The sequence below is a fragment of the Nyctereutes procyonoides genome, unplaced genomic scaffold, assembly GCF_905146905.1.
Source record: "Nyctereutes procyonoides isolate TBG_1078 unplaced genomic scaffold, NYPRO_anot_genome, whole genome shotgun sequence".
Taxonomy (NCBI): Eukaryota; Metazoa; Chordata; class Mammalia; order Carnivora; family Canidae; genus Nyctereutes; species Nyctereutes procyonoides.
Window position 1 is genome coordinate 21,553,029 of NW_026575034.1, and position 18,877 is coordinate 21,571,905.

General features: G+C 37.7%; 1 protein-coding gene across 1 annotated transcript; it reads right to left on the reverse strand.

The window, feature by feature from the left end:
* Nucleotides 1-8,673: 8,673 nt before the first annotated feature.
* On the reverse strand, nucleotides 8,674-9,621 carry LOC129505068 (olfactory receptor 56A3-like). The gene has a single exon (XM_055317999.1). It carries the CDS (start codon nucleotides 9,619-9,621, stop codon nucleotides 8,674-8,676), a length of 948 nt encoding a protein of 315 aa, XP_055173974.1.
* Between the last annotated feature and the right edge of the window lie 9,256 nt (nucleotides 9,622-18,877).

An 18,877-nucleotide genomic window follows, 5' to 3' on the forward strand; every position in this document is an offset into this window, starting at 1 on the left:
TGAATGAGAGTTCCTCTTTCTCCGTATGGTTTCCAGCCTGTGCTATTGTTAGTGTTCTGGATTTTGGCCATTCTAATAATTATATAATGGTATCTCAGTGTGATTTTAATTAGCATTTTCTTGAACTCTAATGCGGAAAAACTTTTCTTTTCTTTTCTTTTCTTTCTTTTCTTTTTTCTTTTCTTTCTTTCTTCTTTCTTTTTTCGTCACCTGTGCATATTGTATGGTGATGTGTGTGTTCCATGTGTTCTTTGAAAATATTTTCCGAGGTTTATAACTTAGTTTCTCGTTCTCTCACATTGATTTTGTCAGCATGGAAATTTAATTTAATTACTTTATTTTTTTAAGATTTATTTATTTATTTAATTTATTTACTGGTGAGTGAAGAAGTAGAAGAGAGCACATGAGCAGGGTGAGAGGCAGAGGGAGAATGGGAAGGAGAAAGCAGATTCCCTGATGAGCACAGAGCCCATAGCAGGGCTCCATTTCTGCACCCTGAGATCATGACCTGAACCCAAATGAAGAGTAGAGTGCTTAACTGACTAAGCCACCCAGGCACTTTGGAGGTTTTATTTTTAATGAAGTCCAGTTTATCAGTTCTTACTTTCATGGGTTGTGTCTTTGGTGTTATATCTAAAAAGGCATCACTATATCCAAGGTCATCTAGGTTTTCTCCTATGTTACTTTGTAGGACTGTTAAGGTTTGATGTTTTACGTTGATATCCAAGATCCATTTTGAGTTAACTTTTTTTGTGTGTGTGAAAGATGCAAGGTTTGTGTCTTGTTTATCTATCTATCTATCATCTATCTATCTATCTATCTATCTATCATCTCTCTATCTGTCTATCTAGTTATTTTTTTGTCCAGTTGATCCAGCACTGTTTGTTGAAGACCTGCCTATGATTTTATATTGAAAGTGAATTTCTTGTTAACAGCATATAGATGAGGCTTTTTTTTTCCCTCTCTCTTTCCAAATCTCATATGTCTATTTGTACTTTTAATTTGGATCATTTAGATCAGAGTTTCTCAGCTTGTAAAGACAGTTTGGTCAGACAATTGTTTTTTGTAGGTGTGTGAGTTTGTTCTATATTTATTATGGGTTTATTTAACAGCATTCCTGGGCTTACCTCACTAGCACCATGCCGAAATTCACCTCTGCCCCCGCAGTTGTAAGGAGCAAAAATGTTTCTAGACATTGCCAAATGTGTTCTGGAGGCCAAAATTGCCATCACTTCCTGAACCACTGATTTAACCTCATAAATTTGCAATGTTGATGTGATTAATGCCCACTATTGGCTTCTTTTACTCTGTATGGCAGAGTAGTTGCAACAGAGACTAGATTACCTTAAAAATCTGAGCTTTTAGGGACACCTGGGTGGCTCAGCGGTTGAGCTTCTGCCTTAGACTTGGGGTGTAATTCTGGATGATCAGGTCCTGCCATGGGCTCCTGCATGGAGCCTGCTTCTCCTTCTGTCTGTGTCTCTGCCTCTCTCTGTATGTCTCATGATTAAATAAATAAAATCTTAAAAAATATGTGAGCTTTTTAAAGAAAATTTCTGCTGTTGTCAGTTGTAGTGTTTAAAAAATAGTCTTTCAATTATCAAGTCAACCTTCTACTAATGTTGTGCTACTCCACATATAAAATACAAATTCATAAAAGTTTTCTTCCTTTTCACTCCTGTAATATCTTGCTGTTGGTGTTATGCACACCTTAAAGCAACTAAAGTTTTCTCTTGTTGAAATGTGTGAGGAAATGAAATTTTTGGGAATTCTTTTTCCTATAATAATGAAAAAGGACAACAATGGTTTGAAACTAATTGTCGCTGAACATTCTTTTTTTACTTTTGAGCAATATATTATTCCCCATTCATATGTTGATTGTATGCTTTTAGCCATTGCTTCTTAATTATGTGAGTACATGTTTATTTTTCAAATAAATAGTTCACAGTGATATCCAGGAGCAGAGGAATGACGTACCCATTTATCATTCTTCACTGTGAGATAGAGAAGACAAAGAAATGGACAGAGTTTTGATGAATGAAAGCTTAAGAAGTCCAAGGATGAATCCAGGTGCTTTCAGGGAAGGCTGTAAGGCCCAGATATTGGCAAGAATATTAGTACCAACTGTTGAGAGATTTTCCTTTCACAGTCAAACACGGAAACACATTTATAAGTTGTTATTGAGGCACAAAAATCTTAAATTTAGAAAGGACCTTTTTTGGGGGGTTAAAGATATTATTTATTTGAGAGAGAGAGAGAGAGAGAGAGAGGGATTGAGAGAGAGAGCACGAACAGTGGTTAGGGGCAGAGGTAGAAGGAGAAGCAAACTCTCCTGTATCAGGGAGCCTGGCACAGGACTCGATCCCTGGGCTCTGAATCAGGACCTGGGCTGAAGCAGAGGCTTAACTGATTGAGCCACTCAAGTGCCGCTCAGAAAAGATCTTCTAAAACAATTATTCACTGTTCTCAGGGGTAGCAGACGAGTAACATGAAACACAATGAGACCACTTCATTTGTTTCCAAGAACCTACCCTTTTTGAGGTAATTGTTCATGGCTTACAGTTCAGATCTTTAACTCTCTATCTAATGCTTTCTTATATTGGTAGATATCTTACTGCCTACAGATATCGTATTCCATTCCTCATCCTCATATTTGTATTTCCCATAACCAAACTTTGGGCTCCTAACAGCAACAATATTCTATTTTTGTGTCTAATAACTAACAGAAATAGCAGGACACAAAGTGTGCTTAGAAAGTGCCCAATTAATGTGAAAACAAAGTTGAGATATTATTTATCAATATTTTAAATTATTATTACTGGATTATATATTACAAACCTTGAACAACTTGTAACTCATTTGCAGAGCTATATGTGCATATACCATAAACCTTGACAGCCTGGATCCAAAAATAAAGGTCTGAAGCACAAGCCCACTCGGGAGGAGAATTTAGGAATCTCTTGAATCTAATCAAACTCATTGCTATGTTTTTGCACAAATTAGAAATCCATGCAAAACCCCTGTGTCTCTTGTCATGCAAATTTCCTAATGACCATCCAGTTGCAGACCGAGTGACAAACCAGTAGGAACTTGCCATGATTTAGGACTCAAAATTCCCTCTTGTTTTGTTTCCAATATGTTCCCTTTTGTGGAAATAAGAATGATAATGTGTACATATTACACAGCCCAAAATTCATATTTATATATTTATTAATATAAAGACATGACATATTAACAGCTGTGTTGGGAGCGGTCCCGCGGTGTGAGGCAAGGTTCCAAGTTGAGCCAAAGCTCCTTGTTGTCCCTAGCCATCCCGCAGTCCTGCGGTGCGAGGCAGGGTTCCAGGTTGAGCAAAGGCTCCCTGTCATACCTAGCCAACCCGCTGGGACTGCACCGAGCTCTTAACCCCTTATGGAAGTAAAAGTACATATTTGCTTCTCCTTTAAAATATTATTGGGACAAGTTCCCATAAAGTAAGCAAGGAAGTGGATTGACATATGACTGCCTTGGTAGTCATTACTTAATGAACAAACCTCATTGTTTATTCTAAATGTGGCATTCATGCTCTACTGCTTAAAAACAAGTGACAGGAATTTGCGGTGTTCTAGCTATTGTTAGTTTTAAAGACAATGTATGTTCGTCCACGAGATGTATTTCTCCTTAGAGAAATAGGTCACCTGCTTATAGAGGCTATATAAACTATACATGTAAAAATAAAGCTTGTCCATTGCAGCCATCAGCCGCATGGAACCTCCTATCCCATGAACTTATAGTCTCTTGTTTATTTCTCATCCCCTTGCCCTCGGTTCCTGAATCCGGACCTTCTCGCGCCGGCCGTGACACAGCTGTACATTTTGGAACATAAATTTCTCACTTTAGCTGGTGGTCCTAAAAATGAGGGTTAATGTGGTAGAAGTACCAGTGAGTGACATAGAAGACAAGTTGATGGCAAAGAAGGAAGCTGAGGAAAAAAGAGAAAAACAATTAAAATATAATGAGGATAGGTAAAGGGAAATAAATGAAAGCCTCAGAAAGAAAAATCTACATTTAATTGGGGTTCCAGAGGGCGCCGTAAGTGACAGAGGACCAGAAAGTGTATTTGAACAAATCATAGCTGAGAACTTCCCTAACTTGGAAAGGGAAACAGACATTCAGATCCAAGAGATGGAGATATCCCCCCCCACACACACACAAAAATCAATAAAAACCGTTCAACACTTCGACATTTAATAGTGAAAACTGCAAGTTCCAAAGATAAAGAGAAGATCCTTAAAGCAGCAAGAGACAAGAGATCCCTAACTTATATGGGGAGAAGTATTAGATTAACAGCAGACGTCTCCACAGAGACCTGGAAGGTCAGAAAGGGATGACAGGATATATTCAGGGTCCTAAATGAGAAGAAGATGCAGGTAAGAATATTCTATCCAGCAAGGCTCTCATTCAGAATAGAAGGAGAGATAAGGAGCTTCCAAGATAAGCAGAAATTGAAAGAATATGTGACCACCAAACTGGCTATGTAAGAAATATTAAGGGGCACTCTGTAAAAGAAAGAGGAAGTCCAAGGAAACAGTCCACAAAAAGAGGGACTGAATAGGTATTATGGTGACACTAAATTCGTATCTTTCAATGGTAACTGATGTGAATGGGCTTAATGATCCCATCAGAAGGCACAGGGTTTCAGACTGGATAAAAAAGCAAGACCCATCTATTTGCTGTCTACAAGAGAGTCATTTTAGACATAAGGACACCTACAGCCAGAAAATAAAAGGTTAGAGAACCATTTACCATTCAAATGGTCCTCAAAATAAAGCAAGGGTAGCCATCCTCATATCAGAGAAATTCAAGTTTATCCCAAAGACTGTAGTAAGAGATGAAGAGGTGCACTCTATCATACTTAAAGGATCTATCCAACAAGAGGACCTAACAATCATGAATATTTATGCCCCGAATGTGGGAGCTGCCAAGTATGTCAATCAATTAATAACCAAAGTTAAGACATACTTAGATAATAATACACTTATACTGGGAAACTTCAGCATGGTGCTGTCTGTAAATGACAGATCTTCTAAGCACAACATCTCCAAAGAAACAAGAGCTTTAAATGATACACTGGACCAGATGGATTTCACAGATATCTACAGAACTTTACGTCAAAATGCAACTGAATACACATTCTTCTCAAGTGCACATGGAGCTTTCTCCAGAATAGACCACATACTGTGTCACAAATCGGGTCTTAACCGATACCAAAAGGTTGGGATCGTTCCCTGCATATTGTCAGACCATAATGCTTTGAAACTATAACTAAACCACAAGAAGTTTGGAAGGATTTTAAAAATGTGGAGGTTAAAGAGGATCCTGCTAAAAGATGAAAGGGTCAACCAGGAAATTAGAGAAGAATTAAAAAGATTCATGGAAACTAATGAGAATGAAGATACAACTGTTCAAAATCATTGGGATAGAGCAAAGGAGTCCTGAGGGGGAAATACATCGCAATACAAGTATCCATACCAAAACTGGAGAGAACTCAAATATAAAAGCTAACCTTGCACCTAAAGGAGATGAAAAAGGAACAGCAAATGAAACCTTGACCCAGCAGAAGAAGAGTGTTCATAAAGATTCGAGCAAAACTCAATGAAATAGAGACCAGAAGAACTGTGGAACAGATCAACAAAACCAGGAGTTGGTTCTTTGAAAGAATTAATAATATAGATAAATCATTACCCAGCCTTATTAAAAAGAAGAGAGAAAAGATTCAAATTAATCAAATCATGAATAAGAAAGAGATCACCACCAACACCAAGGAAATACAAACGATTTTAAAAACTTATTATGAGCAGCTATACACCAATAAGTTAGGCAATCTAGAAGAAACGGATGCATTTCTGGAAAACCAAAAACTACCAAAAGTGGAACAGGAAGAAATAGAAAACGTGAACAGGCCGATAACCAGGGAGAAAATTGAAGCAGTCATCAAAAACCTCCCAAGACACAAAAGTCCAGGGCCAGATGACTTTCCAGGGGAATTCTGTCAAATGTTTAAAGAAAAAACCATTCTACCTACACCTGTTCGGAAAGATAGAAAAGAGATGGAATAATTCCAAACTCGTTTTATAAGGCCGGAATCACCTTATTTCCAAAACCAGACAAAGACCCCACCAAAAAGGAGAATTACAGACCAATATCCCTGATGAACACAGATGCAAAAATTCTCATCAAGATACTAGCCAATCGGTTCCAATAGTACATGAAGAAGATTATTCACCATGACCAAGTGGGATTTATCCCCAGGATGCAAGGCTGGTTCAACACTTGTAAAGCAATTAGTGTGATTGATCATATCAGCATGAGAAAAAACAGGAACCATATGATCCTCTGAATATGACAACATTTGACAACATACAGAATCCATTCCAGAAAAAAATTATTCAGAGTGTAGGGATAGAGTGAACATTGCTCAACATCAAAAAGCCGTCTAAGAAAAGCCCAGAGCAAATCTCATTCTCAATGGGGAAACACTGGAGTCTTTCCTCTAAGATCAGGAACAAGACAGGGATGTCCACTCTCACCACTGCTATTCAAGATAGTATTGGAAGTCCTAGCCTCAGCAATCAGGCAACAAGAAGAAATAAAAGCCATTCAAATTGGCAAAGAAGAAGTCAAACTCTCCCTCTTTGCAGATGACATGATAATGTGTATAGAAAACCCTAAAGACTCCACCCCAAGATTGCTAGAACTCATACAGCAATTCCGCAGTGTGGCAGGATACAAAATCAAGGCCCAGAAATCAGTGGCGTTTCTATACAGTAACAATGTGACTGAAGAGGGAGAAATTAAGGAGTCAATCCCATTTACAATTGCACCCAAAAGCATAAGATACCTAGGAATAAACCTAACCAAAGAGGTAAAGGATCTATACCCTAAAAACTACAGAGCACTTCTGAAAAAAATTGAGGAAGACACAAAGAGATGGAAAACTATTCCATGCTCATGGATTGGCAGAATTAATATTGTGAAAATGTCAATGTTATCCAGGGCAATTTACACATTTAATGCAATCCCTATCAAAATACCGTGGACTTTCTTCAGAGAGTTGGAATAAATCATCTTAATGTTTGTGTGGAATCAAAAAAGACCCCAAACAGCCAGGGGAATATTAAAAACGAAAATCATAGCTGGGGGCATCACAATGCCAGATTTCAGGTTGTACTACTAAGCGGTGGTCATCAAGACAGTGTGGTACTGGCACAAAAACAGACACATAGATCAATGGAACAGAATAGAGAATCCAGAAGTGGACTCTCAACTTTATGATCAACTAATATTTGACAAAGCAGGAAAGACGATCCACTGGAAAAAAAGACAATCTCTTCAATAAAAGAAAAAGAAACAGTCAACAAACTAAAATACATCCAACAGAATGGGAGAAGATATTTGCAAATGACCTATCAGAGAAAGGGCTAGTATCCAAGATCTATAAAGAACTTTTAAAACTCAGCAGCAAAGAAACAAACAATCCAATAAGGAAATGAGCAGAATTTCTGAGTAAAAAATATTCACAGAGGAAGACAGAGACATGGTTAAGAAGCCTATGAGGAAATGCTCCGCATCACTGGCCATCAGGTAAATACAAATCAAAACCACAATGCATACCACCTCACACGAGTGAGAATGGTGAGAATTAAAAGACAGGAAACAACAAATGTTGGAGAGGATGTAGAGAAAGTGGAACAGTCTTGCACTGTGGGTGGGAGTGTGAACTGGTGCAGCCACTCTGGAATACTGTGTGGTGGTTCCTCAAAGAGTTAAAATACATATGCCTTAACACCCAGCAATTGCACTGCTGGGGTTTTACTACAAAGATACAGATGCAAAGAAACCCCAAGACACCTGTACACCAATGTTTATAGCAGCAATGTCCACAATAGCCAAACTGTGGAAGGAGTCTCAGTATCCATCGAAAGATGAATGGATAAAGAAGGTGTGGTATATGTATACAAAGCAATATTACTTGCCATTAGAAATGACAAATACCCACCATCTGCTTCAACGTTTATGGAACTGGAGGGTATTATGCAGAGTGAAGTAAGTAATTTGGAGCAGGACAAACATTATATGGTGTCATTCATTTGGGGAATATAAAAATTAGTGAAAGGGAGTAAAGGGAAAGTAGAGAAAATGAGTGAAAATATCAGTGAGGGTGACACACATGAGAGACACCTAACTCTGGGAAATGAACAGGGGGAAGTGGACAGAGAGGTGGGCTGGGTGTTGCGGTGACTGGGTGATGGGCACTGAGGGGGCACTTGGCGGAATGAGCACTTGGTGTTTTGCTAAATATTGGCAGATTGAACTCAATAAAAAAATAAAACAAACCACTTCTACTATCTAGAAAAAAATAAATTTCTCACTTTAGAACCTGCCCAGTGGAAATCCAGGATTTTGTCAAAATAGGATAATATGAATGGGTATAGCAAAAGAGGCTAAGGATATTGTTAAAGGAGAAGTGAGAGAAAGGAAATATATAATGACACTTAAGTTTTATTAAAGAAGGAACAATATCCAATTTACCCAGTTTGAGATTATAACTCATAGATATGAATTGCAGGTCACTCACCCAGTATTGATTCAAAATCATTCTAATTTAGGAAGCCAGAGCTCCAGTTGTTCTCACTACCATCCTTTGTTTAGTAATCTCTGGATTCCTTGCTTGATCTCCTGAGTTCGCACTCCATAAACAATGGGATTGAGGGCTGCAGGAATGACATGGTGGAGAACATTGAGCAAGACTGGCACATCAGGGGAGACTTTCTTCTTTGCCACATGAGTGAGCACGAAGACCAGAAGGATAGTGCTGAAGAAGAGGATAAGGATGAAGTGAGAACCACATGTGCTCAGGGCTTTGACCATAGCACCCTCTGCCTTGAGTCTCAGCACAGCTCTCAGTATGAGGCTGTAGGAGAGGAAGATAAAGATGAGATCAGATCCTAGAATTGTCCAGCCTGCAGCAAACTGGTAGAGGCGATTGATGGTGACATCATCACAGGAGAGCTTGGAGACAGACATATTGGCACAGATGCAATTCTCAATGACATTTCTCCCACAGTAATGGAGTCTGGATGATAGAATGGGAATAGGCACTGAAGAAATAGCATTCCTGGCCAAAATAAAAATAGCAGCCTTAGCTACAAATTGTTCTGTGATGATGGATGGGTACCTCAATGGGTGGCAGATGGCCACATAGCGGTCATAGGCCATGACCATGAATGTGCAGGACTCCATGGCAAGGAAGCAATTCATGATGTACATCTGAATGAAGCAAGCATAGAAGTTGATGGACTTGAGATCAAACCAGAATATGGTCAGGACTTTGGGGATGACAGTGAGGCAGAGCACGATGTCCAATAGGGAGAGGATGCTGAGCAGGTAGTACATGGGCTCGTGCAGAGAGGCGTCCAGCCAGATGGTGATCAGGAGAACACCATTGGCCCCCATGGCCAGGAGGAAGAGGAGGCTGAGGGGCAGGGAGAAAGAAAGTTGCCAGCTGGGAGACCTGACAAAACAATTCAGGAGAAAGTCTGAAATCTCAGTGGATATGGTCCCATTTTGATTTGTTGTCATCTTCTGTCATATATTTCTACAGTTTTCCTTTAGTGATCTGTAAAATTAGGGTAAAAATTAGCTACTGAATCAAGACACATAAATTCACTACAATTTGCTTCACCTAGGTGAAACTCGTGTGAGTCCTAGCAGGTCATCGAGAGCCATGTAAATTCATGTCTTTATTCTTTGTGTTCTGATCCTGCTCTGATATTTCTATCACTAAGCAGTGTAGAGGACTAAGGTATATGGTTCATTTATACATTTTTGATTTGTTCAAGTTCTGCTTTTGAGAGAATGTTATATCTTTGTAGCAACAAAAGAAAGGATAAAGTTACTTTGAAAAGTACTTTGGGACAGATGAGTCCCTAGATTTGTCTTTATAAGTTTCTTCCTTTTTGTTTCTTTGTTCTTTGATGACTACCTACCTATATAACACATGGCAATTTAACTATAACAACACACAGAAATGAGTAACAGAGTGTGTCACAAAGTTTGACTAGGTACAGATTCCTAGTTTTCCATGCCACCCCTGCTCTGAATTTTCAGCGATAGTTGGCTTTAATAACAGATTAAAAATACTATATCCTGGCATGAACATTAGTTAATTTTCATTTTGTCAAAAAGTCATTTTAATTTGGTGGGTATGGATCCTGCCACGTAATTGCAAATACATCTTCATACGTGTGGGATTCTTGACTTCAGGAATGGAACAATGTAAAAGTAGAATGTGCACTTGCACATATGTATGGAGGAGGCATATGTGTCATTGAAGAAGCTAAGCATTGATAATTCTCATTGCAATAGTGTGAGAGTGATGAAATGTACTTTTATGTACTTTCACCCCCTTTCCCTTTCCCCTTCTACCTCCAATACAATGATCCAGGTCCTCCTGTCTAGTGGTTATGCTTTGTCTCGGTGTATTGGCTCACAAAGATTGGGAGATGCTGCACAAGCTGGAAGTCGTGATGGTAAAAACCCATAGAAAAATAACGTCCAGTCTTCAATTGGTGATCAAAGGACCTTCTCTTGTCTTGAGCACTATGTTCACTCAACTCTTCTTTCCATTTTTCTAGTTGGATACATCATGCCTCTAAAATCTAAATACTCTTTCTAATCACCACGTTTATCATTTGCATTTTGTCTTTTGTTCTTGCTGATTGCATCCTCTGATCCTACTCTGCAAAATTTTGACATATATGTCTTATACATTAGGGCTCTAAATCTCACCATGTCTGAGAAGCTTTTCTTCTTCAGGCATTTCAGAGTATTCTTGGGAGGAATTAGGAATTCATTGCATGGAAGGAGGGAAAATATTGAAACGAGAATTGGAGGATACAGCCAAACGGAAGAAGTGGAAATTCAGGCATGAGTGTCCATGTAGTATTCATAGAGAAAGAAGCATGTTCTCTTTGTCTCCTGAAGAAGTTTGGGATACTCATTTCTAGCCCTAGGGTGCAATTTCTGAGACTCCACAGGACCATTTTTTTAAAGATATAATTTAATTCAATAGTAGTACATAAAATCTGTAAATTTTTAAGCTTTACACAATGAATGAAGAAGAAGAATGAGGAATTGTTAAAATTATATTTAAAAATAGAGTAAAGGTAAGTTAATGTTTAAAAAATAGAATTTCCAAAATATCATATATGAGGAAATAATTATAGTTCTTGCTTATAAATTAAAAGTCTTCATTTAAGACATTGATTTGCATTATATATTGTTATAGTAGTTGAAGTTTGAGTCATATGATGCCTTACAAATTATTCATGAAAATACAGAAAAAATTCATAAGAACATATGTATATTGATAATGATATTATATAATAGATATAGATTATCAATATTTAAGAATACATTAACTGGAGAGAATTAAAAACACAGTATCTATACAGAATTATCTCTCATTCTTCTAGATCTATCTCCATTTGCTTATCTCTCAAGTAATTAGCATAATGTCAAATATAGTTTATTACCTTTTAAAATTGTTTCAATATATCTTGATGAAGTCCCAATAGTTCATTTTTGCTTTTGTTTCTTTTGTTTTCGTGGATGTATCTTGCAAGAAGTTACTGTGGCCAAGTTCAAAAAGGGTGTTGCCTGTGTTCTCCTCTAGGATTTTGATGGAGTCTTGTCTCACATTTAAATCTTTCATCCATTTTGAGTTTATCTTTGTGTATGGTGCAAGAGAGTGGTCTAGTTTCATTCTTCTGCATGTGGATGACCAATTTTCCCAGCACCATTTATTGAAGAGACTGTCTTTCTTCCAGTGGATCGTCTTTCCTCCTTTGTCGAATATTAGTTGACCATAAAGTTCAGGGTCCATTTCTGGATTCTCTATTCTGTTCCATTGGTCTATGTGTCTGTTTTTGTGCCAGTACCACACTGTCTTGATGACCACAGCTTTGTAGTACAACCTGAAATCTGGCATTGTGATGCCCCCAGATATGGTTTTCTTTTTTAAAATTCCCCTGGCTATTCGGGGTCTTTTCTGATTCCACACAAATGCCATCAGGGAAATACAAATCAAAACCACAATGAGATACCACCTCACACCAGTGAGAATGGGGAAAATTAACAAGTCAGGAAACAACAAATGTTGGAGAGGATGCGGAGAAAAGGGAACCCTCTTACACTGTTGGTGGGAATGTGAACTGGTGCAGCCACTCTGGAAAACTGTGTGGAGGTTCCTCAAAGAATTAAAAATAGACCTGCCCTACGACCCAGCAATTGCACTGTTAGGGATTTACCCCGAAGATTCAGATGCAATGAAACGCCGGGGCACCTGCACCCCGATGTTTCTAGCAGCCATGTCCACAATAGCCAAACTGTGGAAGGAGCCTCGGTGCCCATCGAAAGATGAATGGATAAAGAAGATGTGGTTTATGTATACAATGGAATATTACTCAGCCATTAGAAACAACAAATACCCACCATTTGCTTCAACGTGGATGGAACTGGAGGGTATTATGCTGAGTGAAGTAAGTCAATCGGAGAAGGACAAACAGTGTATGTTCTCACTCATTTGGGGAATATGAATAATAGTGAAGGGGAATATAAGGGAAGGGAGAAGAAATGTGTGGGAGATATCAGAAAGGGACACAGAACATAAAGACTTCTAACTCTGGGAAATGAACTAGGGGTGGTGGAAGGGGTTGAGGGCGGGGGGTGGGGGTGAATGGGTGACGGGCACGGAGGGGGACACTTGACGGGATGAGCACTGGGTGTTATTCTGTATGTTGGTAAATTGAACACCAATAAAAATTAATTTATAAAAAAAAATTGTTTCAATATAATATATTGAATATATATTTGTGTATATATATAATGTATATATATATATGTCTATATATATACAATGTAATATATGTTTCAGACATAGGAGGATTTTTTAATCCATTCTTGCCACTCACTCTTTCTGTGGATATTTCTACATAGTCTTTCTGTGGATATTTCTACATAGTCTTCAATCCATAGTTTATCCAACAAGCATTGAACTTGAACTACCTATTCAGCCCTAGAAGTAAAGCTTTTGAGTCTATATATGTCCTTCCCCATTCCTCTTTCAACCTTGGATTGGAATCAGGGCTAGCTAGTGACAATAGTAGGCCTAAGGACTAGAACTGATGACTACTGCTTCCAGGTAGGGACAGAATGAAGAATGCAGTGAAGTTGAAGGGCAATGATAACAGCAGAGAACCTGCAGGATGGGCTTTTTCCCATGCTGTAGGACAGACCCTTAGCATAACACTATGCAAGTGCTGTATGAAGTGGAGGAGGAATTGTTAAGCACCACCTAACTCCATGCACACAGACACAATTGTGAGACATGTCTTCCATGTACCATTTCAGACATCTTTGCTCTGAACAAACCAGTGACAGATGTCTCTATGATCCTATGGTTTGTGCATAAACCCCCTTTTTGGCAGGTGTAGATTTTAGAATTTCTTTAGATGGAGCTGAAATCTAAGGGGCTATCTTCTGACTCTCATGGATCCTCCCACTGTGGTCTGTATCCTCAGTCTCTGAAGTTGTAGAGATTACATTTAATTCTTGTGCCATGAGTCAGGCATTTGGGGGTAGAGTCTTTGCCCTAAAGCTTCTAAATGTTCATAATCACAGATGAAACCCCCAAATTTTCTAAACTGAGCTCCAGATGATATATTTCCCTGATCCCCTCTGCTCATTTATTGGCTATGGACAAATTCCTGCTTCTCTGCATTTCTGACACCACCCAGCAAAAGATCCAAAAAAGACAGAGGATTGCAAAAGGGAAATTCTCAGAGCACAGGTTCTCACATGTGCCTCCTGACCTGGGACAGGATGCAGCCTCTTCCACCCCATTTTCCAAGTACTTCAGCTGTATTGACTCAGGAATGGAACAAAGCACAGATCTGGACTGAAGACAAAGATCTCCCCCATGTTCTTGCTAATCTTGGTATAGTTTCTCCTCAGACACCCTCTTACCAGACGCACCTACAGAGGATGTGAGCAAGGAGGCCGGCCCCAGCAATACTGGAGTTCTGATTAGTTTCTCAGGCATCTGGCATTGTTATAACCCATGAGCCTCAGGGACATTGCCGTCTGGGAACTTCTTCCCATTACTACTCTTGGGCCTAAAATGTCCTCCTGGGACAGACGGGCTGGCAGGTGTGAGAAGAAAATTATTTTCTTTCTCTCTGAAAGTGAGGAGCTCTGTTAATCTAGCCCAACATTGACTGTGTGTGCTGCAGGAATTAGTCTCCTGGATGTAGGGGTGTTACACTCATCTGTCCATCCATATTCATACTCCTTTGCACATGCACGCTCAGTGCCTTGTATGGGTACAAAAAGGCTCATTCAGAAGTTCTCATGGGCTTCCTGCACAAAACTGTTTGATAAGCCCTCCCAAACCATCCTATCTAATGGATTGATGTTAACCTATCATGGCTTTTGTCATTGCATTATGATGATAAACATACAAGAGAAACTTAAAAAAAAATTCCTGAAAAAATACAATGTATTTTTCAGAGAGAAAATCCGATAGAATTTTTTTCCTATAGTGAATGATGTTTCAAATGGGATGTATATACAACTCTATACTAGGAAATATGATTTATTCCTTTTATAAAAATTTTCATTTTGAACTTCATGTGAATTTTTCCCTCCTCTCCAATATTGGGAGCTAACATGATCAGTTTCTTTATTTTCTATTTATTTGTTTTCATTGATTTTTAAAAATTTGAGTGTAATTGACACACAATGTTACCTTAGTTTCAGATATACAACATAGTGATTGGACAAGTCTATACATTATGCTATGCTCACCTTAGGTGTAGCTATAGTTTGTCACCACACAAAGCTATTACAGTATCGTTAACTATGTTCCTTGGGCAGTGCCACCACCTTCAGTCTCTTTGAAGGCCTTCTTTTACTCTATTTTACCTCTCTTTCTCCCATAGATCTCAACATTGCTGTTCCTCTTTCCTTCAGGTGAGTGAAAGCTCTGGTGTTCTTAAAATATGTCTAATTAAACTTAGGTTTGCTTATTAGTTACATGTTTGCTGATGGTAGGAAAGGTTGGAAATGGAATTGTAAAAATGTCATTGGTTTATAAATCTGATGTTATTCTTTGTTTATACTTAGCAGAAATTTGTAAGCATCTGTCCACCTTGCTCTGTGAAAGTCCACTTCATCTTTTTAACTGTTCGATTTCCATTACGTGCATTTTTTCTCTTCATGTAAGTAGTTTAGGCCCTAAGGACCCATAATTGTTACCAAAAATAATGTTGCTTTCAATATCCTTGTACACTTCTCTTTATAGATCTAAAACCGGTATATGTGGAGGATTTTTAATTCAGTGAAAGGTATAAAAGTATTTAATTTCCATAGAAATTATAAAAATTTTCCACAAATTATTTATAAAATATTACTAGAAATTCCCAAAGCTTCTTTATTTTTCACATTCCTTCCACCATTAGATGCTATTTGTTAAAAAAGTATAAGAATGTAAAATACTATGTCACTATTTTTAATTTGATTTTCTCCCGATAAGTGAGCATTGTTCATATACTGTTGAGCCATTTGTGTTCTTCATACTGTGAATTGTATGTTGACATCCTTTATCTGCTTTTTCTATTAATTTTGTTTTCCTGCATCTTGTCAAAATATCTATGCCTATTTCAAATATTAGAGCTCCTTGTTGGTTAGATATTGCTTGTCTCTCCTCTAGTGTGTTATGAAGCTCTCAATTTTAGTGTCTTCTGTCCAGACATCTTTCAATTTGATTGAGTCAAATTCTATTCTTCTGTGAATAGATTTTCTCAGTGGATCTTATTTAGGGGTCACTTCAGAAGATCACAAAGTGCTTTTATTTATTTGTTTTTGTTTGTTTTATTTTTTTGTAAAACAGTGCATTATGTTTCATACTGATATATTTAAATCTGTTTGTGGTTACACTGTGAAGAGTAGGGAGTGGTATTAAGTTAGTATGCGATGCTATATTCATAACAGCTGTGAAAATATTAAGTAATGTGTTGCTAGTTTTATATATTTCCTCTACCCTGAGTCCCCTATCACCTCAGCACTACCTTGGGCACTCATGGTGTCTCCTAGTCCTCCCCATGTTCCATGAAGTGTGGAAACTGCCCCAGAGCATGCCCGTCAATGGTAGCTACCTTGCATAGTCTGAATAGCTTCTATTTTCTTGAAAGAGTTGGTGTGCCTTTTACCAAATCTCTTTTTTTCTCTAAATTTAAACATAGTTGCCTAAGTTGTTTTGATTATGCTCTAGATTTTAAAGTATCCACCCACCTTGTTGACCCATGTACTCTATGTAAACTTTCCTAGGTTTTTTGTTTGTTTTGTTTTACTTTTAAAAGGAAATTAAGTTCCAGTTAGCTAACATACAGTGTAATCTTAGTTTCAGGTGTGCAATACAATGATTCAACACTTCCATGCATCACCCAGTGCTCATCACAGCAAGTTCACTCTTTAATCTGCATATTCACCCATCCCCCACTCCTTCTTGTTTGGTAACCATCAGTTTGCTCTCTTAGTTCACAGTCTGTTTCTTAGTTTCCCTCTCTCTTTCTTTTTCCATTTATTTCTTTTGTTCCTTAAATTCCATATATGAATGAAATCATATAGTCTTTGTCTTTCTCTGACTTATTTCACTTAGCATAATACTCTGGCTCCATCCATGTTGTTGCAGATGGCCAGATTTCATTCTTTTCTATGGATGAGTAATATATATTTGTATATATATTGAAGAATACAGTATTAAATATTATACAATATATTATATATAATAATATATTATACAGATTTGTATAATATACGATATTGAACACAGTATATTGTGTTCACTGCATCTTCTTTATCCATTCTTCAGTTGTTGGACACATAGACTGTTTCCATAATTCGGCTATTGTACATAATGCTGCTATAAATATCAGGGTACACGTATCCCTTTGAATTAATACTTTTTTAACCTTTGGGTAAACACCTAGTAATACAATTGCTAGATCATAGGGTAGTTCTATTTTTAGCTTTTGGAATCCTCCATACTGCTTTCCAGAGTAGCTGCACCAGTTCAGATTCCCACCAACAGTGCAAGAGGGTTCCCCTTTCTCTACTCCTCTTAGGCATTTGTTGTTTCCTGTCTTGTTTATTTTCACCATTCTAACTGGTGTGAGTTGGTATATCATTGTGGGTTTGATTTGTATTTCCCTGATGGCAAGTGATGCAGAGCGTTTTCCTCATGTGCCAGTTGACCATGTCTGTGTCTTTGTGAAATTTTTGTTCATGTCTTTTGCCCATTTCATGATTAGATTGTTTGTTTCTTCGCTGTTGATTTAATAAGTTCTTTATAGATCTTGGATACTAGGTCATTTGCAAATATCTTCTCCCATTCTGTAGATGGTTTTTCATTTTGTTGACTGTTTCTTTTGCTGTACAGAAGTTTTTTATCTTGATTAAGTCCCAAAAGTTTATTTTTGCTTTTGTTTTCCTTGCCTTCATAGATTTATCTTGCAAGAAGTTGCTGTGGCTAAGTACAAAAACGGTGTTGCCTGTGTTCTCCTCTAGGATTTTGATGAAATCTTGCCTCACGTTTAGATCTTTCATCCATTTTGAGTTTATCTTTGTGTATGTGTAAGAGAATGGTCTAGTTTCATTCTTCTGCATGTGGATGTCCAATTATCCTAGCACCATTTATTGAAGAGATTGTCTTTTTTTCTGGTGGATAGTCTTCCGTGCTTTGTCAAATATTAGTTGACTATAGAGTTGAGAGCCAATTTCTGGGTTCTCTGTTTTGTTTGATCACACCATTGATCTATGTGTCTGTTTCTGTGCCAGTATCATACTGTCTTGATAGTCTCAGCTTTGTAGTACAACTTGATATCTGGGTTTGGGATGCCCCTGGCTCCTGTTTTCTTTTTCAGTTTTTCCCTGGCTACTTGGGGTCTTTTCTGATTCAACACAAATCATAAAATTATTTGTTCCAACTCTCTGAAGTAACTCCATGTTATTTTGATAGGGATTGCATTGGATGTGTAAATTGCCCTGGGTAACATTGACATTTTCACAGTATTAATTCTTCCAATCCATGAGCATGGAATATTTTTCCATCTCTTTGTGTCTTCCTCAATTTCTTTCAGAAGCATTCTGCAGTTTTTAGTGTATATATCCTTTACCTCTTGGTCAGGCTTATTCCTAGGTGTCTTATGCTTTTGGGGACAATTGTAAATGGGATCACACATTATTCTCAAGTGCACATGGAACTTTCTGCAGAATAGACCACATACTGGGTTACCAATGAGGTCTTAACTGACACCAAAAGATTGAGATTGTCCCCTGAATATTTTCAGAAACTTGGAATAAATCAGAAGAAGAAATTTGGAAGAAACTCTAACATGTGGAGGTTTAAGTGTATTATGCTAAAAGATGAAAGGGTCAACCAGGAAATTAGAGAAGATTTAAAAATATTCACAGAAACTAATGAAAAATATTCATAGAAACTAATGAAAACCATTCAAAATCTTTGGGATACAGCAAAGGCAGTCCTAAGAGGGAAATACATCGCAATACATGCATCACTCAAAAAATTGGAGAAACCTCAAAGATAACCTTCTGCCTAAAAAATCTGGAGAAGGAACAGCAAATAGATCCTACACCCAGCAGAAGAAGTGAGTTAATAAAGATTAAAGCAGAACTCAATGAAATAGAGACCAGAAGAACTGTAGAATAGATCAACAAAACCAGGAATTGGTTCTTTGAAAGAATTAATAAGATAGAT